Source organism: Cicer arietinum, chromosome 1 (assembly GCF_000331145.2).
Source record: "Cicer arietinum cultivar CDC Frontier isolate Library 1 chromosome 1, Cicar.CDCFrontier_v2.0, whole genome shotgun sequence".
Taxonomy (NCBI): Eukaryota; Viridiplantae; Streptophyta; class Magnoliopsida; order Fabales; family Fabaceae; genus Cicer; species Cicer arietinum.
Window position 1 is genome coordinate 4,416,435 of NC_021160.2, and position 25,116 is coordinate 4,441,550.

Here is a 25,116-nt window from a genome sequence, read left to right on the forward strand (position 1 = left end):
TAAATAAATTTTAATTTTTTTAATCAAAATTCACAACACTTAAATTTTTAAATAGAAATATATTTCTCATTTTTAGATTAAGTTCAAAAATAAATTATTGACCTTGTGTGGAATAATATTATGAAGTTTTAAATTTTTATGAGTTAATGATTTTTAGGAACTAAAACTTTAAATTTCATCTGTACGTAGATTTATCTAACCAAGTAACTATAACTTGAAAAGAAAAAACAAACCTTTTTATGAATGCATGTGTTATGGGAATTTAAATCAAATGAATTTTTTCAAATAAGTTTTTACCTTTTAACTCAATTGACAAATGTCAATAATGTTAGATTGACCTAATTACTCAAAAATGTAAGGAAAATGAAATAATAGTTAAGTCTAAGATTAAAAAATGTATCCCTAACTTTTATGTTTATTTTTTTAAAAAAAATGTATTTTAAATTATGGTAAAAAAGAGGTGTATTGTAGATTTGAAAAAAAGAAAAAGGAAATTGTTTATTTACAGAAAAAAAAAAAAGAGTACATGGGTAGAGGCATAATGGGCCGCGGCCCATAACAGAAGAGAAATACCAGGTTAGGTTTTCTAATTATTTTCTTCTGCTTCGCCGCATTTGAATCCTTTCTCCTGCTTCGCGGCGTGCGCTAAGTATCTGTTTTCCGTTGATTTCGCTTTGTTCGTGCGACAATGGCTGAAGTCATTCCAGAACCTGCCATTGTTTCAGATCCAAATCAGATCGAAGTCAAACTGTTCAACCGCTGGAGCTTTGACGACGTTCAGGTACTTTTTTTTTCAATAATTTTCCGTTTTTCAATCTGCATTGGGTTTATTATGAGTTCAATTTGCTGATTTTAGGTTTTAATTACATATTAGTTTAAATTAATCATTACTTCGAAGTGTCATTAACTTGGTTCCTATGTTGATATTTTCTTTGGTTTGTTAGCTTGCTGGTTTTATGCTTTCATTAGATTTGGATTATATATTTCGAACAATATAAGTTGTATTATTTTTGCTGTTAGAGTTTTTTAATTTCACTACTTATTAGCTTTAATTAATAATTATTTGTATACTTTGTCTGAAATGTCATGAAAATTAATCCATTTTTTTTTATTTGTATGTTGATGTTTTGTTATTATTTGTGTGTTAGCTTTCTGATGTGTCACTGATTGATTACATTGGAGTTGTGCCATCAAAACATGCGACATATGTTCCACACACCGCCGGAAGATACTCCGTGAAGCGTTTCAGGAAAGCTCAGTGTCCTATTGTAGAGAGACTCACCAACTCTCTCATGATGCACGGTAGGAACAACGGAAAGAAGCTTATGGCTGTCAGAATCATCAAGCATGCTATGGAAATTATTCATTTGCTAACTGATCAGAACCCCATTCAGGTTATTGTTGATGCTGTCGTCAACAGGTATGGTTTGTTTGCTGGGAAACAAGAGGATTTCCATATTATTTGCGTGTTGTTGATGGTTGCTGAAATTGTGTTTTATGTTGTGATAACTGTATTTGATTTTCAATTATTGGATTGTGGTTTTTTGTTTTGTCTGGTTTGATGTGGGAGATGGAGTGATGAATATTTGTTTTCCTATTGGTTTGACTGCCGGAATGATGGCATTTTGTATTAGCTCTATCTGACCATTCTTCCTATCTTCCAGTTAATTTGTTTTCTTCTTAATATCTTATTATAGATATTGCTCTCTTATTTTGGACGAAATAAAGAGGGTTTAACTTTTGTAACTTTTTTGTTTTACAAGTCATGAGTGTTTGGGAGATTGAAAAGAAAGACAGATTAAATAAAGTTAAAAGTTTTTGGAAAATAACACTTTCGATTTTTTTTCATAAAAAAATGTGTAAATGATTTGAATTTTTCTTGATTTACTTGTCTGTCTTTGATATGGAGAATGAAATGATGAATGTTTGTTTCCCTATTGGTTTGACTGCCAGAATGATGGCAATTTGTATTAGCTCTATCTGACCATTCTCTTTATCTCATTTCATTTTAAAAAAATTATTAATTTATAATAAAATTTGGTTTTCTGTTTTTTATGTTGAAACTATAACCTTTGCAGAAGATATTTTTACATTTTGTGAGTTTTGTTGATGCCTTACATGAGTAAAATAACCAGTCCAAATAGATTGAAGTTAAAGTTGCTATCAACAATAAATATATGCTGTTTTGCTTATCAAACTAAGTTTAAATTGACTCTTTGGATTGGAGGGCTGAAATATTTGTATTTCTTTTTACTTGTAATCAAATGATTCGCTATTGAAACCAATAATTTTATGTTTTGTTTTTGTTGTTATTCTTGTTTTAATTGGTTGTCATTTGAATTGAGCTTTGGAAAAATAATCTAAGTTTGACGTTGGATCTAATTTGATTTTACAACTAAGAACAAAGGATAATCAGAGTTGGTGGATGACATGATGAATTAATTATTTCCCTATTGGTTTGATTGCCTGGATGATGGCATCTGTGTATTAGCTCTATCTGATCATCCTCCTTAATATATAGATTCATGATTGTTTCTATTTTATTTAATCAAACAGCATTCTTTATTTCTTTTTGGGAAATTGTTCCTCCCTTTTACAATGGAAATAATTTTTTTGAAACTTTTATTGTGATTAATTCAGTATGAACTTGTTTCATGTTTTCAGTGGTCCCCGTGAAGATGCTACTCGTATTGGTTCTGCTGGAGTTGTAAGGAGACAGGCTGTGGATATCTCACCTCTACGTCGTGTTAATCAAGCCATCTATCTTTTAACCACTGGTGCACGTGAAGCTGCATTCAGAAACATCAAGTCAATTGCTGAATGTCTTGCTGATGAACTTATTAATGCAGCAAAAGGGTCATCCAACAGGTATGCTTTTACAATTCTATCTATTGAGCATGCTGTTTTTAATCTTCTTTATCTATGTTTTAGATTTTTATTATTTGACTTACTGATAAATACTATACAATGTTTCAGTTACGCAATCAAGAAAAAAGATGAAATTGAGAGAGTTGCTAAGGCGAATCGTTAAGCAGCTTTTTGTGGCAGCAGTGTAGGTGTGGAGGCATCCTGAGCTTTTCAATACGATGCCTTTCGGACTTTTCATTTTTCAGTATGAATGGTTAACTTCCATATTTGGAATGCAAATTTTTGAAATTGTCTTTTTTCAGAATTGAGAGCTAGTGTCTGCATAATTTTATAGTAAGCCTAGTCTTGTCGTTCTATTTCCATACTGCAACGTCTATTGAACTAAAAACTAAGCTTGTAACCTTCCTGGTTCTTTTTTTAGTTTGTTCTTCTTCATAAAGTTTTTAGGTGTTGATTAATTGTCATAGTTCATTATCATACTTGACCTAAGTAGAGGAGTCACCAAAAAAAATAATTCTGTTAAATTACCTCAATTTATAAAATCAACCCAGAGGCCATTAGGTATTGAGATTAGAAGAGTTGCAAAACACAAATAAAGTTGTTGATGCCGGTGATTTTTGCAGCGGTTGTGACTGAATGTGCGGATAACCCAGCACAGTAAAAATTGTGAATTACTTATCCAAAACCAATAAAAAAAAACTCCCATTACAAACTTGATTTAATTGTGATTTACTGTTTTAATTAATTGATTATAAATACAACCTAATATTTTAATTACATTTTAATAATTAAATATAGTCATCATAAATTACCACAAAGTATATAAAAATCAAGAAAAATATATGGTATATCTAAAAGTTCACTGAGAACTTATTCTATCAATACACACCCTACATATAGATAGAAGAGGAGGTGATAGACGCAGAGCAGGACAGAAAATTAAACATGTATCTTGGATGTGGAAAAAAAAAATAAAAACATTTAAAAAGGCAAATATTGTGGTGTAAACCATGCAAGCAAGCACATAAGCACAGAGAAAGAACATTTACATGATGGTTGTGTCACCATAAGGGTGTTTGCAACACCATCTTCTTCATCTTTCGGGTACTCTTCATCTTCCTCTTCTTCGGTCACTTTTGATGCATGGTTACCCCTAAAATAGACAACATTAAATGTCAAATAAGTTCGTTTGTACGGACCAGTGAGAATTCTTAGCTATTTGACTGAAAACCAAAGTCTTAACAATTGTTGTCAATCACATATCGCGATTAGTTTAAATTCTACTATGATATATATATATCATATTGCAATTTATATTGTAATTTGATCACTTTGTACTAAATAGTATACCTTGAATGAATAACAAATTGATTAAATTCCACTATGTTATAGTTCTATATCATTTCTATTGTCATCACTAACACAACACATTGCTATTAGTGACACAATGCAGATAAATAAACAATAGATTTTTTAATTATCTATCGGATGCACTTTTCGAACATTAAACAAGGGTTGATGACATACATTTGCAGATTACAATTTGTTCCAATTCTATTACGCTACGGTGCTACTATAGTACTATTTGACAATACTATGTTCAAAATAACATATCGCATAGCAATAGTGGATCAATCAAATTCAACTATGGCATATCACTGCTATAGATGCTTAGTTGACAACTGACACCAGCATAGATTTAAAAAAAAATTATTAATCACAAGCACGTTTCGAACAGGGTTGATAGCATATAATAACTTAATTACATAAATTTGATTTGAATTGGAAGTATTTTGACAATTTAATGACGTTAAAATAACTAGATAAATGCCTCTGCTAGTTGATCTGAATCACTTGATGAAGACCCAATCTATCTGTATATCAATTATTTAATGCTGTTTCGTTTCTAAAATTTCCTTGGCATTATAAAATTTTAGTAAAAAAATAACTTGAAACTTTGACACGGTAAAGGTATAATTTATGGTGTAATGTGGATGGTAAATGTAATCAACTTTTTAGCTATAACAGAAAAGACATGTTAATACCATGATGGCCCACTAAATATAATAGGAGACTAGTTGTTTCTGGTAGTTGCCAAAAAAAAAAAAGCTTTTTCTGATACAAATTTGGAAAAAACCACAAAAAATCAGCATGTATATATATGCATTTCTAAACTAAATGGATGGAATCAAGTGGTTGACGGGTTTTGGTTAGGATCAAATCGACACGGAGTATTCAGAGATTTTTAATTGTAATATTTTTTAGTTAGAGTTTATCACATAGTTGAATTTTAGGATTATTATGACCTATTTCTCGTAGAAATATGAAGATAAAAAGATAATAATTGCAAATCTAGATGATGAGATATGAATTAAGGTTTGAGTAAAAAATATTTATACTATAAGTAGTGCAAAACATAGCAAGATTGATTTTAAACCATAAAAATAAAAGAACATTTATATTCTACAATTAAGACAAATGATTTAAAAGGATGGAAAATTATGTTATTTAAACTCGCTTTTCGTGTTTAATTAGGAATAAGAGTGACAAATTACAATATATGCTAATAAGGTCTTTTATTAACATACAAGAGAAATGATGTCTTGTCTTTTAGACAAAGACAATTTAGAGATTTAAATTGTTATAAAAAGCTCAATTATCTATTTGTAATTAGTGTGAGGTACTCTATTCTTATTCACATATACTAACGTGTATCGTTTTTAATATTTTGATATGTGAATAATAATATCATAAACTCAAAAATCACCGTAAAAAACAAAAGGAAAATTTAGATAAAGATTAAAATATTATAATTTATTTTACTTTAAATTTAAAATCGTTTTCATAGAAGTTAATTCAAATACACTGTAAATACTATATATTTATATCATTGATCAATCATAACTCTCATCACCAAAATGTTAGACTTTAATAATAATTAATTATAATGTCGTAAATATAATCAATTATTATTGTTGCCTAAGTGTTATCAATTATTATTTATTGATAGATAAAATTGTTTTATATAAAAATTAATCTCTTTTTTTTGGAAAAAAATTAATATATATTTTTCTTTCCAACAAGGTGGTAAGGAGTAGTTTTTTAAAAGAAGACATATCAAATTACAACATTGTAATATTATATCAATATTGTACCGTTTAATAAATTTTAACCGATATAAATTTTACAGATACTATTGATGAATTGAAAATTTACATAAGTATTATTTTATCTCCCGTCATGAAATTTATTAATAAATATTATAGTATCCGAGCAGTAATTTATGACATAGGCAAACGAAGTCTACATCCATGCATACAAGCAACCACTGTGATAAACTGGATCATAGAAAATAGATTCATTTTTCCTCCAAAGGGACTTTACTTTTCATGGCTAAATCACTGACAACATCCTTATAAAAGAACACTTAGGTACATTGCTCATGTCCACCTTCTGCGCACACTAGGTTGGTGCATGTATATCTCTTCTTTTAAGTCTCCATGAAGAAACGTAGTATTCACGTTCAACTACTCAAGAAAGAGCTATTTGCTAGCAACAATACTTAACATTGACCTAATAGTATTGAGTTTCGCAACTGGAGCAAAAATCTCGTTGTAGTCAACACCTTCCTCTTAATGAAATCCTTTGACCACTAGTCAGACTTTGTATCTTTTGGAGCCATCACGATCCTCATTAACTCGATACACCCATTTGTTAGTGAAGTATATTCTTTCCCATAGGTAACTTAGCTAGTTCCCATGTTTGATTGGAGATTAAAGACTTTGTCTCATCTTTCCTAGCAAGCTCCCACTTGCTTGCATCTACGGTCTGATATGCTTCTGCATAGTCTTCAGACTCTCCTTCATATGTCAGCAACATGTAGTCCATGTACCTCCTATTAAGCACATGAGTTCGAGAAGACCTTTTCAACGAAGGAGCTGGAGTAGAATACTCTGATGTATCAAATTCTTGTTTGCTGCTAAATTCAATTTATTGTTCTGATTGAGAACTTTCAACTGTACGACTTTCTAGGACATCATCTAATTGTGCATACACAGGTCCACTAAGTTTTGAATCACAAGCAGATGTGTTATGTCTATCCTTGTACATCACTCTTTCATCGAATATCACATCTCTACTACATATCATCTTTTTGTTTTCATTGTCTCATAGGCGATAGTCAAACTCATCCTCTCCATAACCATGAAAGCGCACTTCTTGGATTTGGGATCAAATTTATTTCTACTTTCCACTCCATACCTCTTTTGGTATTTTATGCTCCAATGTCCCTGATGGACCTCAGTTAATCTATTAAGTTATTGTGTTGATTGCTTCTACCCAAAATTGTTTTGGTAGACCTGACTGTATATGCAAGCTTCTAACTCTCTTAGTCAACATTCGATTCATACGCTCAACTACATCGTTGTGTTGAGACGTACCTGACACAGTTCTCTCCATTATGATCCTGTGCTCATAGCAAAACTTCTTGAATCTGACGTCTTCATATTTACCACCATTTCCGACTCTGAGCTTTTTGATCTTCAATCACGTCTCATTTTCTACCACGTTTTTCCACTTTGTGAAATCCTCAAATACTTCAGACTTATATTTTAAAAAGTATATTCATACCTTCCTATAGTTAATTTTGCATAAAACTAATATTTGATTTTTATAAAGAGTCCTTTAGCAAAGTTTGCAAAAATATACTATATATTCCTATTTATAAGTAAAAATGTTGATTTTTTGAACTAAATACATCAACATTTTTATTTATAAATAGAAATGAGAGAGTACATGTTTATTGATCTATAATGTTTGATTAAGTACTTTGAAAATAGAGAAAAATTGGATTTGAAATAGAGATTTTTGTTTATTCATAGATGTTAAATTTGTAGAAAAATTACTATGATAAAATTCATTTAAATGGACATAGCAAACATAAATTATGTTGAGGAATCTTTTACAAATCTTACATGTGTGATATAATAACAAAGTTGTAGGCTACAAATTATAATCGATCACATAAAATTTATTTATGATTAAATAAGGCCTCTGAATTAATCATCTTATGTTCTTCTTGAGTGAAGTCTCAGCATCACAAGCAATAGGAATGTAATTGAACCAAGAAGTGAAATCAAACATGAAGCAGCAAGTTGATCACAAAATTTGTCAAAGACATTACACACTTTGTTCCATCGCACATGTGAGTTTCCTAGCTTGGCAATGACACCAACACCAAGTGCAGCCCCATTGCTAGAGAAGAGCAAAGCCACCATTAATATGTCAAGCATACTCACCAATGTCACCAAATATTTGCTTTTATGTCCCATTGCAAGAGTAATAAGAAGAGATGAGGTTGCATATCCACATGCTATACCATTTGCTACCACAAAAAACCTAAATCATGAAATATTTTGTCACAGAAATGTTAGTTATTGTGTTATCATTAATATAATGACTAGCAAGCATGTTGAGTTATGCATATACAAGTGTGGTAAGTGTTTTGGATATTATGCCTACAAAAAGTTAATATTATTAATTTATTTTTTTATCTTTTATTACGTCACTTATACTGATAAAAAGTTCAATATTTCTCACATTTTAATGAAATATTTCTCACATCTTAATGAAATTAAGAAAAAGGGGCGAATATTTTTTTTTAATTTTATTTTTGCTTAAGGTACTTTTGATAGAGATCTCGATAAAATTACTATAAGTAAAAATATAAATTATTTTGAAACATTCATACATCATTAAATACTTTAAGAGAGGGAAAAAAGACAGGGTAATGTACAAGATGCAATTTATTAGTGACGTGGTCAGAAAAGAAATATAGTAAAAAATAAAATGTTAAAGGAGAATTGAAAAATCTGAAGTGTCTAAATATCCTTGTAAGTAAATATAAAAAAAAAAAAAAATGTATTCTGCTATATTATTTTAGAATAGATAGTATGTAAAAATAAATACTACATGTGTCATTTAAAAACGTACATAAAAACATTTAATATTTCCTGTAATATTTGGAGGCGTGAGGTTGTTGGATTTGCTCCACATGACTCCATGAGTCACGCAATAAATGGTATATTTATAAAAAAATCTCAATATTTTTTTTAATTTTTAATGACATATTAATTATTTTTTATTTTATCATGAAATAATACTATTTATTACTCTCAAGTTAATATCTATCATTTTATATCTATTATAATAGAGAATACATCAATTTTTTATTAGAATAATTTAATAAAAAAAATATTTATTCTTTTTTCGTTTATATTTTCTTTTAATTTATGTAAAATAAACAAATGATTTGAACACTCTTTATAAGATAAAAGGAGTATATAATGCTAAAACGATTTATGATTTAAAAGTATCATTAAAAAGAGTAAAATAATTTATACATACAGTTTATAGAAAATTCAAAACAGTAAAGTAATTAAAAATAATCTTAAATAGAATTTCTATCTTTCATTCTTTTATAAGAGACTAATAAGTTAACAAAAGTTTATGTATGTAATTTAAATATGAATCAAATATATCAATTATTAATTTACTTATCTTTTATAAAAAGAATTATTATTTATGGAACTACAGTATAATACTTCTCCGACCATAATAATTATCATATATACAAAAAAGATTATTCTAAAATAATTATAACCTTTAACTTTTAATACAACTTTAATTTTAATTATAATTTTTTTTATAAAATTATTCCTGTCTCTTTCGTGTATACCTTATTAATGATAATGGCAACATGTATGGTTGGGCTTCGTGGGAGATTGTTAGCCCTTCAACTCACCAAATGCCAAAATGTATGGTTGGGTTGAACTGACCGCTGACGCTGAATATAAATGCGTTCAAATTTAGGGGAACCCTATTCAAAATATTTATAGAGTTTGGTTTAGAACAATTTCAATATATTTTTTAGATTTAAATACTATATTTTTCTGGTAAAGTTTAAATAACAAAAAAAAAAAGAAATCAGGAGTTAATTTAGAGACCTAAAAATATTAGAGGCCTAGCCTAGAATTGTTGCTATATATGATCGATTTTCTATTTACTGCCTATCAATACTAGAGCCAATAAGGCTAATAGATACTTAAATAATGTATATATATATATATATTTTTTTTTAATTAATTGATAGCACTAATATATATATTTTTTTTAATTAATTGGTATTTTTTTTGTTTTCAAATTGATGCAGGGACAAACCTTGATTTTGAAAAATAAAATAATTTTAGTAATTTTTTGTATTTAATACACTAAAAATTAAATAAGATAATAAAGAGAAAGACTTGTGTTATAAATTGTGCCTCTCATGAGCTTTGATTTTTTCAAAAATATGTGTGAACTTTGATTTAGTAGTCTTTAAATATTCTAAAATTATAAAAACAAATTTAAATATTTATTAGTCATTTTAGTCTTTTTTTAATCCTTAAATATATTTTTTATTAATCACTTCGATCTATAAAATTACTTAAAAAAGAGATATTTAGAGATGTATTTATAATTTTCATAAATTTAAAATATATAAAGATTAAAATAATTATTTACTTTTTTTTAATACTATACAAATGACAACAATTGAAACACTTTTTTAAGGCAATACATAGTTTTGTACTATTAACTATTTTGAATATTTTATTAATCATTAAAATATATGTCATTAACTACTTTTTAAATATATATCTCATTAATCACTAAAATATGACAATAATCACATTAGAGTACTTATTTAACCAGTAAATCACACTACTGTAAAATAGTTAATAACTTGTATTTTAATAGTTAATAAGATATATTAAATAAATGGTTAATGATTTATATTTTAGTAGTTAATGAAGTATTCAAAGTGGTTAATAGTATAAATTTGTATATGTGTAACAAAATAATAAATAAATTTAATAAATAAAAAATTTTGAAAAAGAAAATTTGATTTAAAAAAATTAGATTTTGAAAGAAAAAAAATTAATGCTCACCACATGGTAAATATTGTATCTATAATATGTGTTAAATAACATTTTTCTATGGAAGAATTTACTTACACATAGGCAGACATGTAATTCCACTTAGCAGTAACAGGAACTTCCAAAGGTGGCAAAGATTCTGCAAACTTAATTGGAACAATTGTTGTTTGTTTATCTACACCAATTACCACAGTAGCCACAAGTGTTAGAACCAAGGCACAAAGCCTTAAAAGCAAATCACAATTTCCTTCTCGTGCTGATTTTGCCACCTTAACTTCTCCAATTTCTTTGTCTTCATGACTCATATTTTTTGTACTATGTCTCTCCATTACTTTCAACCAATTGAGCAAATAAAACTGTCTTGAATATGAAGTGTGTTTTGCAAAAAGCAATATATATTCTTAATAAATAGTGATGAAACAAAAAATGGGTAGATGAAAAATTAAAGGATCTTGCCAATAATAGAGTGTGAGGAACCACTTATATATTTGTGCTAAATTATTATGCATTTAAGACACGGAACAACATATATAAAAAACAGTTAGTTGTTGGAAGTAGTAACTATAGTGTTATTGATTTGTTTTAGGCAATATTATTATTTTGTTGATTTATTTTAGGCAATATTATTATTTTGTTGTTGGTGAGACAGGATAGGAGATTTAGTAATAAAAATATGATTTCAACGTCGGAGGAGTCAATAAACTAACCAAGATGTAAAATGTGCATTTATAAGTTATAACTTCAACTTTTAAAACCGCTCGTTATAAAAATGGATATTAGTCACTTTTTTATGAATATTTGTTATTATTCTTTTTATTTGATTAATCATTTTTAGCATGTGTTTCAAATAGAGAAGTGGTAAAGAATAGAGTGACTACAAATAAGAACAAAATTCTTGATACAGATTTATCTACTAACAGATAATTCAGACTCTTATGAATATAAAACCAAATTCTATTCTAAACTTAGATGGATTCCTGGTGTTTCTTTTGTTAACACCATCGAGATATTGTTAAAAATGATGTTATAAATATCGTTTTTCAAACTCTAAATAATAAAGGGGGCATAAGCTTAAACCAAAATTATATTCGACCTAGGAATACAACTGAGTATAAACCCATTGCACTATGCAATGTTCTTTACAAGATTACTCCCGCACATTGTGCGCCCTTGTCAAAGTGCTTTTGTTTTTAATAGAGTTATAATTGATTACGCAATCCTTGCGTATGAGTTTCCATAAAATGAACAACATGAAATTTTGGAAAGGCATGATTGGCTTAAAGTTGGTTATGTTTAAGACATATGACATAATTGAATAGAACTTCTTATAGATAACGTGCTTAGATCTATAGATTTTTCTGAAAATTAGGTTGCTAACATTATGAAATGTGTTACTTCGTTTTCTTTATCAGTTCTTTTAAATGATTACCCCTTACTTTATTTTAATCCTCAGAGTGGCCTTTGACAAGGCAACCTTTTTTCCCCCTATGATGGAAGTCTCTCCAATGGTCAAGTGTCATCATTTATTGATGAATTCCAAGTTTTCCAGCTTTTCAAAGTCATGGAAACCTACAGTTGGTGGAAGGATTCTGAAAGTCAATTGGAAACCCCCTGCAACCTGGTGGATAAAAGTCAACACGGATGCATCGGCCATGGGAGATCCTTCTATGGCAGCCAGTGAATTAAAGCCAATTCAAAGATAAAGTTGATTAAAATATCAGTAAATCAATTATGGTTGATGTTTAATAAATGATTATAGAACATTTGATAGATAATGATTGATGATGAACATAATCTATTTAACCAAATGATTTGACTCAAGTGATTAATCATTTTTAGTTAAGGACAAATTGTTCAAGAGAACACAAGTTCGAGTCCTGACTAAAACAATTCTTGATCAAACTTTATTTACCTCTCAAGCTTGATACAAAAAAATTTAGATGAGGGGAGGCATGCCTCAAATGTCAACTCCGTCAGTTAGCTTGAGAGTCATCTTTATGTTCATTGCAGCCAACTCTGCTGCCAAATATCTAAATATATAAGGCATGGCGACTTTCTCCATGCCTTTACTGCTTTGGCAAGCATGGCAAGTGACTTTTCTTGGAGCTCTTGCAGGGCGTAGTCCCCCAATCTCTCGCACTGGCCGCTTTCGAGGCTGTTGGAATGTTGTCGTAAGCATGCTTCCACAAATGGAGCACACATCAGCAATGTGATAATCAGAACAGGTGTGGAGCCTATCATGCAGAAGATATGCAGCCCCGTGTGCAAGTAGAGAGTCGCGCTCCATTTCTCCAAATCGTATCCCCCCACCACTCTTTTGTCCTTTTATTGGCTGCCGGGTGACCTGGTCAATAGTGCCTGTAGATCGAACCTGTACAAATTACTTGGTATTAACAACAAATGTTAGTACATCATAGTATGTATGTTGCTGAGAAACGTTACTTACTTGGTATTTGTCTGAAACCATGTGACGTAGCCACTGATAATAAACAGGTCCAATAAATATCTCACACGTCAGTTCTGTTCCATAGACCCCGCTGTACAAAACCTCACATCCATGGCAATTAAATCCCTTCTCTTTTAGCATAACACCAAGGGAAGCTGACTTGGATCCAGACTCCTCATCATCTTTCTTCACTGAATTACGAAATGGAGTTGCATCTTTAAATTTTCCATGTAAGCTGCCTCCCTGCAAGAAGAAATTATTATTAATGTGAAAATTTTTGCTAACCAATGAACTATGGTTAGAAACACACGACATAGACATAGCCACACTAAGACACAACACATTGCTTGGACAGTGACCCACTATGATACTGTTGGAAATGGTTGGAACTAAGACCTCATTAATATTCCACATCCATATACCTCATCAACGATCCACTTCCCAAGTAGTTTAGATTCAATGTACAACAAGAATAGGTTCAATGCATCTTATAGAATAGAGATGGCTTAATAACATCTTGTAAATTGCACTTGGAATTTATTTGCTGGGTGTTAATTCACTCAAGCATGTTTAGAAAATATTTTGCCTTCATATTTTTCACATGACATTAGAGCTGCTTTTTTTTTTTTTTGGTATGTCGAGAAAATGGTAAAGAAATTCGCACACGACTGCGAGGTCTCAGAATATAGTATCCAGTCTAACAATATCGACATTTGTCAGTTGAGTTAGGTCTTACGGATACCTGTTATTAGAGCTTCTCGTCTATGCAGGCGACTCTACTTCTACCAGCAGATTTATCAAATAGCTTAACTGGGTATTAGGACCTGAGGAAAACAGAGAAAAAAGTATTGCTCATTCTACGAGAAACAAGAAAATGGATTGTGTTATGTTTACATGAGGTCTTTTGTTCTATATATAAAGCTACGAGAACAATGTATAGTTGTAAACAATCTAAGTACAATTGTCACTCTCTGAGGTGGTTACAGTGACAGGTATGATTAAAGGAAAAAATATAATGCGGCAAGGACTAGAACAACTATATGTAGACGAAGAGAAAATCCCACCATATTATATTTATTTCTGCATATCATCAGTGCTTAATTCAAGGGGCAACACCTCTTTTTTTTGCATATGTAAACAGTCCTATACTACAATAAAAATGAAAGTATTTTCTTCATTACTTTCTAAAGGTTGTAATACCTTAGAAGCAACAAATTCCAAAAGCATAGCAATCGTCATCCTAGAAGGAAATGCACAAGAATTTATAATGAGATCCAGCCGCATTCCAGTAGGTTCAGAAAATGGCATGTCAATGTCTGGCCACAACTGAGAGCAAACACCTTTCTGCCCGTGTCTACTGCTAAATTTATCACCAATGACTGGGTTCTGAGGATGTCGAAAGCGTATGTTGACCTGCTCCAAAGATTAATGCATAAGCCAACACTTAACAGATCAAACTTAATAAAAAAAGTTATAGAGATCTACAAGTCCAATAAATAATAAATGATAGCAAACTATTTAAAAAGATCAAGAGAAACTACAAGCCCAATCAATACATAAATTACATAAAACTATTCTATGTATATAAGAGAACTTCAAGCCTAACTCATCCTTACCAAATCAACTAGTAAGGTGAGGTGTGCAACTCTTTATAAACTCATTTAAGGTCTTATTTCTGTTTAATGTGGGAGAAATACAATGAGTTGAGGGAGAGTAACGTTAGGGAGAGTAACATTATCCTTTCTGAACCCAAGAGTAACCAAGGAGGATGCACTAGATAGAACGACATTCAACTTATCAAGACTTGAAGTAAAATCATGAATGAAAAAAGTAGAGCCAAAGACACACAGGGAAACTTTGAAGAGAGGTTCATCAAGAAATAACAAGGAATCAGGTACTTTGTTGTTCAAATATGAAGGCAATCTTTTAATTAAATATCCAGTAGTAAGAACAATACGACCCCAAAATTTTATAGATGCATAAGGATGTATACTATCAACAAGAGATGTACATTTTCAATAATATGGCTGGGTGTTCTTCCACAATAATACTTTGTTGAGGTGTATGCAGGGTCATCTCAAACATTTTGGATGCTCTTTTCTAACTATAAAAGTTGATCCCATAATAAAAACAAACACACAAAATTCAAATTATTTTATTTAAATTGTAAATAATATCTGAATACAACTTCAAGTTACTATTAACCTTCAAGCTAATTAAAAAGAGTCATCTTTCTAACATTTATTTATATAAAAAAATTGAGGTCCTGTGCAGTTTGGCTGGGAGCCCCCTAGGTTAATGGGGAAAAAAATTGGTAAACCATTTCATGAGATGCCATAAAATTATTCAAAGAATTAGAGAAAGAGAAATGTTAGGAACACTTACTCTTTTATTTTGGTAAAATTAATGTGGATTTCATACTTTGAAAATGAGTTTCACACTCTTTTGCATTGCATTGTGCAAGACGCGAATAGAATGCCCTGACTAAGTTTTAACTCATTGCAACAAAAATTAAAATAAAGTAAATACCTCTGAACATTCTTTCATTACGAAAAATCCAAGTACATCAAGAAAAATAATCAATGAAAGTAACAAAGCACCTAAAACCTAAGATAAGACCTACACAACTCGGACTCCACAAATGTATACCTAAATCCATTAGGTATAGCATCATATTTGAATGTATTAATATTCAGAATATTGTTTTCTAAAGTAAATTAGAGAGAGGAGAATTGATCCAGGACATGAATGAAGAACAATTGAAGGAAGGCTAAATATCATCCTTCAAGCTACATTAACAAAAGTACAAAAGGAGCAAAAAGAAGTAATCGGTATAATACCCAGCTATTCAGTCCTTAGCCTATCAAAATAGAAAGGGACTCAAAACATAAACAGCACATGGACAAATAAATGAGACAAATAACATCATTAAAACATAGAAGAAGATCATAGTGAATGTTTCAACTCACCTTATTTAGATTCTTCTTAGTTTTGGTGTCAACAGCAACATAGTCAACATAAACAGGTTCAGAATCCTTTTTTTTGAAGAGGAATGTTTTATTCGTTACTTCATTGTAAGTGCTACAATAGGGTTCATCTGGCCATATCATCTGAAAATGATAAATTCAGACTTCTTGTAAAGAAATTTGAAGTTATGAGGGAAAAAAGAGAAGAGGAGACGGTAACAAACCTGATCAACATGTGGAAGCCCGTCTGAATCAATCGAGAGACAAGTTTTATCTAGTTTACTTTTTCTGAATATTCTTGCAGATTGGTCTGACTTGCCAAAGAAACAATCTACTAACAAATTTTGATGTTATATTTTCCCAAATATACCAACCATGTTGTACCGCACGGATCCTTGATGCTGCCCCAACTTGCTCTGGAATCCTTATGGAGTAGGATATTCTTGGATCTGATATGCTGCAAAGTGTTAGATTATGTAGACCTTTACCACTCGAATACACAAGCCAAGGTTTTCTCCCTGCTTCCATGTCAATGTGTGAGTTACTCTCCACCCTAGGGAATTTCGGTTCCTGTATTTTTGACATAGTTAGTTCTAAAAACACATTCTCTTAACACACATTTTTCAATACAGATCAGATCTATATAGATTCCACTAAATTCACATGATGTTATATGAATTTGGTGAGAAACTTTTGACTTTCATTATAACTAAATCAAAAAATAATTGTGTTGCGACGAAAGTATAAATTTTTTACACTATAATAGTAATTAAACTCAAACCTAAATGTCTTAAACATTTTAAAATCCAGTTTTAATAATTAAAAATTATTTCAAAATATTATATTTTAAACAAATGAAACATAAAAAACTCATAGTTTATTTAAATTATAAATATCATCTAAATACCACTTGGATCTAATATCAGCATTTAAATACTTAAAAAGTCATGCTTTTAATATTTCTTTTTAAAAATTCATCAACTAAATATTTGTATTATATTGTGTCCAAAAGATTTTATTATATTAAAAACAAAATTAAGATTCTCACTGATTAAAGGCTAGGATGCAGTTGGGCTAGGCAGAAAGGTGGGCCCCGAAAGTAAACATGCCTTTCGGTCGCAAACCATTATGTAGGATTTGTAAGGCAATAATAAGAACTTCTAATGCAATGGATAAACTGTGTTAGTTTTTCCTTATTCAAACGCAAAGCTAACTGGCTTTAAATAAGCCTTACAAGTAACTAACAGTAGAAAAACTAGGAACAATAATCCTAACAAACTAGAATAATTCAAATGCTTATTCAGCTCCTAAAAAATAGCTTATTAACTGCAACAATAGTAACAGACCTTAAAAGCAAAGACTAATTCCTAGTTAAGATTCCAACAAATTCCTCCCCTTAAACTGAAATGCTCATTGAGCATACAGTTTAATTTTCAAGTGGCTGTACTCCCAATGCCCTTCGAAGTGTCACAAACTGATTCAACTTCATTGGCTTTGTCATAATGTCTGCAACTTGTTCTTGTGTTCCACAGAAGATTAACTTAACTACTCCCTGATTTGAAAGATCACGTAAATAATGATATCTAACATCAATATGTTTAGTCCTTCGATGCAACACAGGATTTTTAGAAAGTTTGATTGATGAAGTATTGTCACAGAGAATGTCAATACACTCATAGTTGTTTGGCTGTTTCTTTCTGTGTAATAGTTTTGAGGATGGATTTGTCAATGGCCTGAAATAGATAGTTCTTTGCTTTCAGATCTTTAAGCTTTGTGTCATCCAATTCCTTCTGTTTTGCTACACTTATCGGCTCATTCTCCTTTGGTTCCTGGATTCCAGATTCTATAACACTCCAATACTCCTTTGATCGAAGTAGATTCTCCATGATCAAACTCCAATGATCATAATCTCCATCAAATTTGGGTAGACATGGTGTGGTGAAATTGCTAGATTCTGCCATGTCACTTCACTCAGTGTTTTTCCTCTCAAACACTCTTGTTCAACTCACTCTAGTGTTTTTCCTCTCAAACACGTTTAGCTCACTCACTCTTATCAGGCCCCGTGGTGGAGCTCTGATACCAAATGTAAGGCAATAATAAGAACTTCTAATGCAATGGATAAACTGTGTTAGTTTTTCCTTATTCAAACGCAAAGCTAACTGGCTTTAAATAAGCCTTACAAGTAACTAACAGTAGAAAAACTAGGAACAATAATCCTAACAAACTAGAATAATTCAAATGCTTATTCAGCTCCTAAAAAATAGCTTATTAACTGCAACAATAGTAACAGACCTTAAAAGCAAAGACTAATTCCTAGTTAAGATTCCAACAGGATTACTAAATAAGATAGTAAAAATAAAAATAAAAGGAAGGAAAAGCAATGGAACTCAGTACATGTGTTTATTAGAGTAGTCAATGTTAATAAGATATTTGGTAAAAATACTGTTGAGATTTTTTTATATAAAAAAAAATTAAATTCTGAATTGAAAATTGTCAATATATTTTTTGTTTAAGTTCGAACCCAAAATATTGCAGTTGTGTAAAAATTTATAATGGTATTAAAGTCGTCTTAAAGATCTTATAGGTCTAATATTAATCTTAAACATTGTGTCTCTAATAAAAAAAAAACAATTTTAATAATTAAATAAACTAGTAAAATAAATTTTAATCTCTATTCACATACCATTCTACATGATGTAGTATACATACGATCTATGTGATGCATGTCGTTTGGTTAGGTTAATTCTTGTAACAAGAAAAGAGGTAAAGATAGCTTATCACATTCACATAAAATACACATTATAAAACTAAAAACTACAATCTAATACACTATAATATCTATATCAATTAACATATTTATTAATATATATATATCTATATGACGTTTCACTACGCGAAAAAACGCATATTACAGCGCTTTTTTTAAGCCATTTACAGCGCTTTTTCAAAAAAATAAGCGCTGTGGAATCGAGCGCTGTAAATGATACAACAACGCTTTTAAAAAAGCGCTATAAAACATGTAAATACAACGCGCGCTTGTTATGCACAATTTACAGCGTTTCTTCACAAAAAAGCACTGTAATATGCACCCTATTATATGAGTTATGGGTATGCTTTTAGAGCGCTTTTTAACACAAGCATTGTAAAATGCACACTCATAATTTCATATTATGGTCTGCATTTTACAACGCTTTCTCAAAAAAGCGCTGTAATATGCCCACCCATAATTTTATATATGGGTGTGCATATTACAGCGCTTTCTCAACAAAGCGTTGTAAAATGCCCACCCAGAATTTCATATTATGGGTCTGCATTTTACAGCGCTTTTCTTGTACATTTTACAGCGCTTTCTCAAGAAAGCGCTGTAAAATGTGCACCATTAAAGCGCTTTAGAACAACATTTTACAGCGCTTTTTAAAAAAAGCGCTGTAAAATGTGTGTGTGTGTTTTTTTTTTTAACGCTGTAAATTAATTATTTGAAATGAAAAGCGCTTTTTAGATTTTTATGGCATTTTTTTTAAAAAGCGCTGTCTTTTATCTTTGTATCCAAAATTATTTTGATCCAAAATCACTTCACAATCAGTGCACACAACAACAAAACATATTCAAATACCATAAGCAGTTCACACAATCAGTAGAACAGAAATCAGAACTCTGTAACTTTATTAACATATATGTAACTCTGTAACTCTGTAATTTACAACCTAAGTAACTACATTCAGATACATATATACAACCTAATTTACAACCTAATTACCTACATTCAGATCCATTATATAATAACTAACAGATCCATTATATGCATATATTGTGTCCTATGATCATTTACATATAATAACTAACAGAATATACATTATATGCACTAGCTACCATATAATATTCAGATCCCTTGCCCAGCACAAGCTATTTCCCAGAAAATCAAATAATTTTCATGTCAAGCACGTACTGACACCATTCTTCCTTTAATTCCATCAGATCTTCCTCAGAATATGATGGACTGGAATTGGCAAAGTACTGCAATATAAAAATTGAACATATTATATTAAGTTAGTATCAAATATATAGATAATTTATATATGAAAATCATATAATGCAAATACCGTACCGTTTCTGGGATAATAGTTTTATTCTTCTCAACAATCTCCTTCATGAATCTCAATACGTAGTACCCACAGTCGATGTTATTTGTTTGACGAGGGCACTTTATTGAGATCCATGTAATGTTATTAGACTTCTGCTTCGACACTTTAGCACCTCTTTGAGCTCGATAAACTTTTAAGGCACTATCGAATGAATAAATGTGATTATTAGAGCATGAATATTTATATATATATATATATATATAAATATTCATGCTCTAATAATCACATTTATTCATTCGATAGTGCCTTAAAAGTTTATCGAGCTCAAAGAGGTGCTAAAGTGTCGAAGCAGAAGTCTAATAACATTACATGGATCCCAATAAAGTGCCCTCGTCAAACAAATAACATCGACTGTGGGTACTACATATTGAGATTCATGAAGGAGATTGTTGAGAAGAATAAAACTATTATCCCAGAAACGGTACGGTATTTGCATTATATGATTTTCATATATAAATTATCTATATATTTGATACTAACTTAATATAATATGTTCAATTTTTATATTGCAGTACTTTGCCAATTCCAGTCCATCATATTCTGAGGAAGATCTGATGGAATTAAAGGAAGAATGGTGTCAGTACGTGCTTGACATGAAAATTATTTGATTTTCTGGGAAATAGCTTGCTGCTGGGCAAGGGATCTGAATATTATATGGTAGCTAGTGCATATAATGTATATTCTGTTAGTTATTATATGTAAATGATCATAGGACACAATATATGAACATGCATATGGATCTGAATGTAGTTTAGGTTGTAAATTAGGTTATATATATATACGTATCTGAATGTAGGTAATTAGGTTGTAAATTAGGTTGTATATATGTATCTGAATGTAGTTACTTAGGTTGTAAATTACAGAGTTACATATATGTTAAAAAAGTTACAGAGTTCTGATTTATGTTCTACTGATTGTGTGAACTGCTTATGGTATTTGAATATATTTTATTGTTGTGTGCACTGATTGTGAAGTGATTTTGGATCAAAATAATTTTGGATACAAAGATAAAAGACAGCGCTTTTTAAAAAAAATGCCATAAAAAGCTAAAAAGCGCTTTTCATTTCAAATAATTAATTTACAGCGTTTAAAAAAAAAAACACACACACACACACATTTTAGCTCCGATAAGATTCTGAGCTTCTCTAATACTTCCTCGTTGGAAGGTTTTTGGCGCTTCTCTTGAGGAAAAAAGCTTTTGGGAGTTACGCCAAATCCTTTCCCCCTCACTCGACCGGAATACTCAGGGACATTAAACACTTTCCCAAGAATGTCCCTGCACGTATCCTTGTTGCCCTCTTGAGTTTCAGAACTTTGTTCAATAGTTTCCTAAAATACATGTAACATTAAAAAGATAAGTTCAATAGCATTTTTAAAATACAATATTAAAAAATATTAAAGTGATAATATACTTACACAAAGTTCTACAACTTTCTTGACATTTTCATTATCAACCACTCCTTCTTTGTTAACACGCGCTTCCTTCCATAAGATATGACGACCCAAGGGTTGATCGGCTTGGGTGTCTTTTCTCTATTCGTTAAAATCATAAACAAAATAATACAAATTAGTTACACACTATAGTTTATAATACAAATTACAAGTGATGTTTAATTACTTACAATTTTTTGTTCAAGGCGTGCATATCCCATACGTGATTTCTTGTATGGGTGTTTTGGGTTGCTTGCCCGTTCGCGATTTGCCTTACTAATATTCTATATAAAAAAAAAATAGCAATTGTGTAAAAATTTAAAATACGCTACGAATATGAATAATAAAACACAAATGCTAATAAATTAATCACTTACGACAAACGCCGGGTCAGAACGTTTGGAAACAAATGCACTCCATTCATCCTTTGATATATAATGTTGATATATCTTTGGAGGTTCAGCATTTGTGTTTCCTTCTCTATCTTTTAGATAGAAATTTGAGAGATGGGATCTAAATCCACGATGGATTTTCCCAGCAACTCTCAAAACATATGACTTTCGTTCCTCATCAAGAACAAAAGTGGTCTGCAATGAAAACAATTATAAGTAATGTATTTTACAGAAAAAAAATTATAAATGACAAAAGAGTAGATCAAAATATTTACTTGAATGTCATTCCAGATGATATCTTTGGCATCCTTCAACGCCTTATCTCTCCAGTTGTCTATTGTTATTGGGACATTTTGACGAACAACAGCCCCAATGTAGCTTACAAACATGGAGCTGTTGGGGTCAACTGGCTGACCACTCTCGTTCCAGCCAACCTAATAAACTCATATAGTAAGTACATGCCCTAAACCCTAAAAAAAGATAAAAAAACACACAGCAAACAGAGTATATATAGTATACCTCAAATTTAATGCCACTGCTCCGTGCTTTAATCACCCTTTGCATGATAGTTGCACCACGTTTGACTTCTTTTTCGTAAGTCTTAGAGGTGCCAACTTCTTCATTTTGAACTTCTAAATCTTTGTTTGTATCCATTTAACTACAACAAGTTCAACATGCACTTTAGTATAACATCAACAAGCTCAACATGGATCATGCATTATTATAAACAAACTCAACATGTATCAGTATATCTTAAAAAAGCTCAACATGCATTCTAATGATTACAAAAATTTAATAACATCAATACCTGAATAATGATGGTTCGAAGAAAGACGAAATGCAAAGAAAAGAGGGTTTGCAGAAAGTTCACAGAAATATGGTTCACAGAAATACGGTTTGAAGAAATACGTAATGAGGGTTACGTATTTCAATGAAAATATATTGTGTGAAATGGGAGAGATGATCTTGGATGGAAATAAGGTTCGAAATGAAGGAGATGATCGTGGAAATAAGGTTCGTAAAGGACGGGATGATAGGGTTTGCAAAAGAAGAGAAGAAATGAAGGTTGAGATGAAGGTTACGTAATGAAGAGGAAACTGAAGAGGTAACTGTTATATATACGTAACACTTTTACAGCGCTTTTTATAAGCCTTTTACAGCGCTTATTTTGTAAAGCGCTCTAAAAGGCTTCTTTAGTTAAATTTTTAAAAGGCTCTTTTACAGCGCTTTTTTCAAATAAGCGCTGTAAAAGACCTCCGTGTGTTATTATGTTATTTGAATGCCTTTTACAGCGCTTTTTTCAAATAAGCGCTGTAAAAGACCTCCGTGTGTTATTATGTTATTTGAATGCCTTTTACAGCGCTTTTTTCAAATAAGCGCTGTAAAAGACCTCCGTGTGTTATTATGTTATATGAATGCCTTTTACAGCGCTTTCACACATAAGCGCTCTAAAAGGCTTCTTTAGTTAAATTTTTAAAAGGCTCTTTTACAGCGCTTTTTTCAAATAAGCGCTGTAAAAGACCTCCGTGTGTTATTATGTTATATGAATGCCTTTTACAGCGCTTTCACACATAAGCGCTCTAAAAGGCTTCTTTAGTTAAATTTTTAAAAGGCTCTTTTACAGCGCTTTTTTCAAATAAGCGCTGTAAAAGACCTCCGTGTGTTATTATGTTATTTGAATGCCTTTTACAGCGCTTTTACACATAAGCGCTCTAAAATGTCTCTTTATGTTAATTTTAAGAGGCTCTTTTACAGCGCTTTTCCCAAATAAGCGCTGTAAAAGACCTCCGTGTGTTATTATGTTATATGAATGTTTTTTAAAGCCTTTTACAGCGCTTTTCCACATAAGCGCTCTAAAATGTCTCTTTATGTTAATTTTAAAAGGCTCTTTTACAGCGCTTTTTCCAAATAAGCGCTGTAAAAGGCCTTATTGTTTTTGTGTTTTGTTATGTTATGTTATTTTTTAAACAAGCTCAACATGCATGCAAAACCCACATAGTAGTAACTGGTCACCACAAAAATCCCTTCCTCTTCACCAAACTCTTCTCCTTTTATGCATCTTCTTCACAAACATCAAAGCTTACTCTTTCACAATTCAATCTCCACCTCAACACCCTTTTTATCTCTTTACATTCTCTTTCCTTCTTAAATCGAAACTTAATTGGTATTCAGGATCATTGCCATGTTGCGAAAAATGGGTTTGTGTCTGGTGTTTTTGGGGATTCCCATGATGCGTACAAGGTGTTTGAAGAAATGGGTTTGTGTCTGATGTTTTTTGGATTCCCATGATGCGTACAAGGTGTTTGAAGAAATGGGTTTGTGTCTGATGTTTTTTGGATTCCCATGATGCGTACAAGGTGTTTGAAGAAATTAGGTGTCTGATGAATATTATTTTTAAAGCTTTTTTACAGCGCTTTGTCAAATAAGCGCTGTAAAATGTCTTTTTTACTCACTTTCAAAAGAGTCGTTTACAGCGCTTTGTGTGAAAAGCGCTGTAAAAGGTATAAAACACTCATTATTTTATTTTTAAAAGGATCTTTTACAGCGCTTTTTAAGATAAGCGCTGTAAAATGTCTCTTTATTTTATTTTTGTGTTTGGTTTATTTGGGTTGGGATGACATTAAAAACATTTTTATCATTGTTTATTGGATTAAAAATATTGTTATCATTGTCTTTATCACAATACTTTAGGAGATGATGAATTATTAGAAATGAGTATTCTGAAGAATCTATATATATATATGCACTGAGCAAAAGAGAATCTCTCTATTCAGTTCAGTTCAGTTCATGTAAATTACTAATTTATATTCAGTTCAGTTCATGTAAATCAAGCTAAATATAAAACACTCATTGTTACATGAACTTGGTATAAAACACTCAAATCAAGCTAAATATAAG

At 30.8% G+C, this 25,116-nt stretch overlaps 3 protein-coding genes and 3 non-coding genes across 6 annotated transcripts; 4 read left to right on the plus strand and 2 right to left on the minus strand.

Moving 5' to 3' along the window:
- Positions 1–591: 591 nt before the first annotated feature.
- On the plus strand, positions 592–3,307 carry LOC101495809 (small ribosomal subunit protein uS7-like). The gene is made up of 4 exons (XM_004485997.4): positions 592–781; positions 1,149–1,420; positions 2,665–2,868; positions 2,977–3,307. The coding sequence occupies exons 1-4, from the start codon at positions 689–691 to the stop codon at positions 3,029–3,031; spliced, it is 624 nt and encodes a 207-aa protein (XP_004486054.1). The 5' UTR covers positions 592–688; the 3' UTR covers positions 3,032–3,307.
- Positions 1,569–1,650, plus strand: LOC113785214 (small nucleolar RNA Z102/R77). The gene has a single exon (XR_003471368.1). It is a non-coding gene; the product is annotated as a small nucleolar RNA Z102/R77 (small nucleolar RNA).
- On the plus strand, positions 1,909–1,990 carry LOC113785209 (small nucleolar RNA Z102/R77). Its single transcript, XR_003471364.1, has one exon. It is a non-coding gene; the product is annotated as a small nucleolar RNA Z102/R77 (small nucleolar RNA).
- Positions 2,424–2,507, plus strand: LOC113785207 (small nucleolar RNA Z102/R77). The gene has a single exon (XR_003471362.1). It is a non-coding gene; the product is annotated as a small nucleolar RNA Z102/R77 (small nucleolar RNA).
- A 4,485-nt stretch (positions 3,308–7,792) lies between the features above and the next one.
- On the minus strand, positions 7,793–11,295 carry LOC101496132 (CASP-like protein 1E2). Its single transcript, XM_004485998.4, has 2 exons — positions 10,920–11,295; positions 7,793–8,265 (listed from the first exon to the last, which is right to left on the minus strand). Exons 1-2 carry the CDS (start codon positions 11,168–11,170, stop codon positions 7,935–7,937), a joined length of 582 nt encoding a protein of 193 aa, XP_004486055.1. The 5' UTR covers positions 11,171–11,295; the 3' UTR covers positions 7,793–7,934.
- Positions 11,296–12,576: 1,281 nt separating this feature from the next.
- On the minus strand, positions 12,577–16,972 carry LOC101496458 (DNA-directed RNA polymerase I subunit 2-like). The gene is made up of 5 exons (XM_073370686.1): positions 16,478–16,972; positions 16,257–16,397; positions 14,488–14,700; positions 13,288–13,530; positions 12,577–13,212 (listed from the first exon to the last, which is right to left on the minus strand). Exons 2-5 carry the CDS (start codon positions 16,395–16,397, stop codon positions 12,799–12,801), a joined length of 1,011 nt encoding a protein of 336 aa, XP_073226787.1. The 5' UTR covers positions 16,478–16,972; the 3' UTR covers positions 12,577–12,798.
- Between the last annotated feature and the right edge of the window lie 8,144 nt (positions 16,973–25,116).

Coding starts and splice junctions, on each gene's coding strand:
- LOC101495809 (XM_004485997.4), top strand. CDS start 689: ATGGCTGAAGTCATTCCAGAACCTGCCATTGTTTCAGATCCAAATCAG. Junction 782..1,148: donor GGAGCTTTGACGACGTTCAG/GTACTTTTTTTT, acceptor TTTGTGTGTTAG/CTTTCTGATGTGTCACTGAT. Junction 1,421..2,664: donor GTTGATGCTGTCGTCAACAG/GTATGGTTTGTT, acceptor TCATGTTTTCAG/TGGTCCCCGTGAAGATGCTA.
- LOC101496132 (XM_004485998.4), bottom strand. CDS start 11,170: ATGGAGAGACATAGTACAAAAAATATGAGTCATGAAGACAAAGAAATT. Junction 8,266..10,919: donor AATTACATGTCTGCCTATGT/GTAAGTAAATTC, acceptor TTCATGATTTAG/GTTTTTTGTGGTAGCAAATG.
- LOC101496458 (XM_073370686.1), bottom strand. CDS start 16,397: ATGATATGGCCAGATGAACCCTATTGTAGCACTTACAATGAAGTAACG. Junction 14,701..16,256: donor CTAAGAAGAATCTAAATAAG/GTGAGTTGAAAC, acceptor TCTTTGGAGCAG/GTCAACATACGCTTTCGACA. Junction 13,531..14,487: donor TGGAATTTGTTGCTTCTAAG/GTATTACAACCT, acceptor TTCTTCTTGCAG/GGAGGCAGCTTACATGGAAA.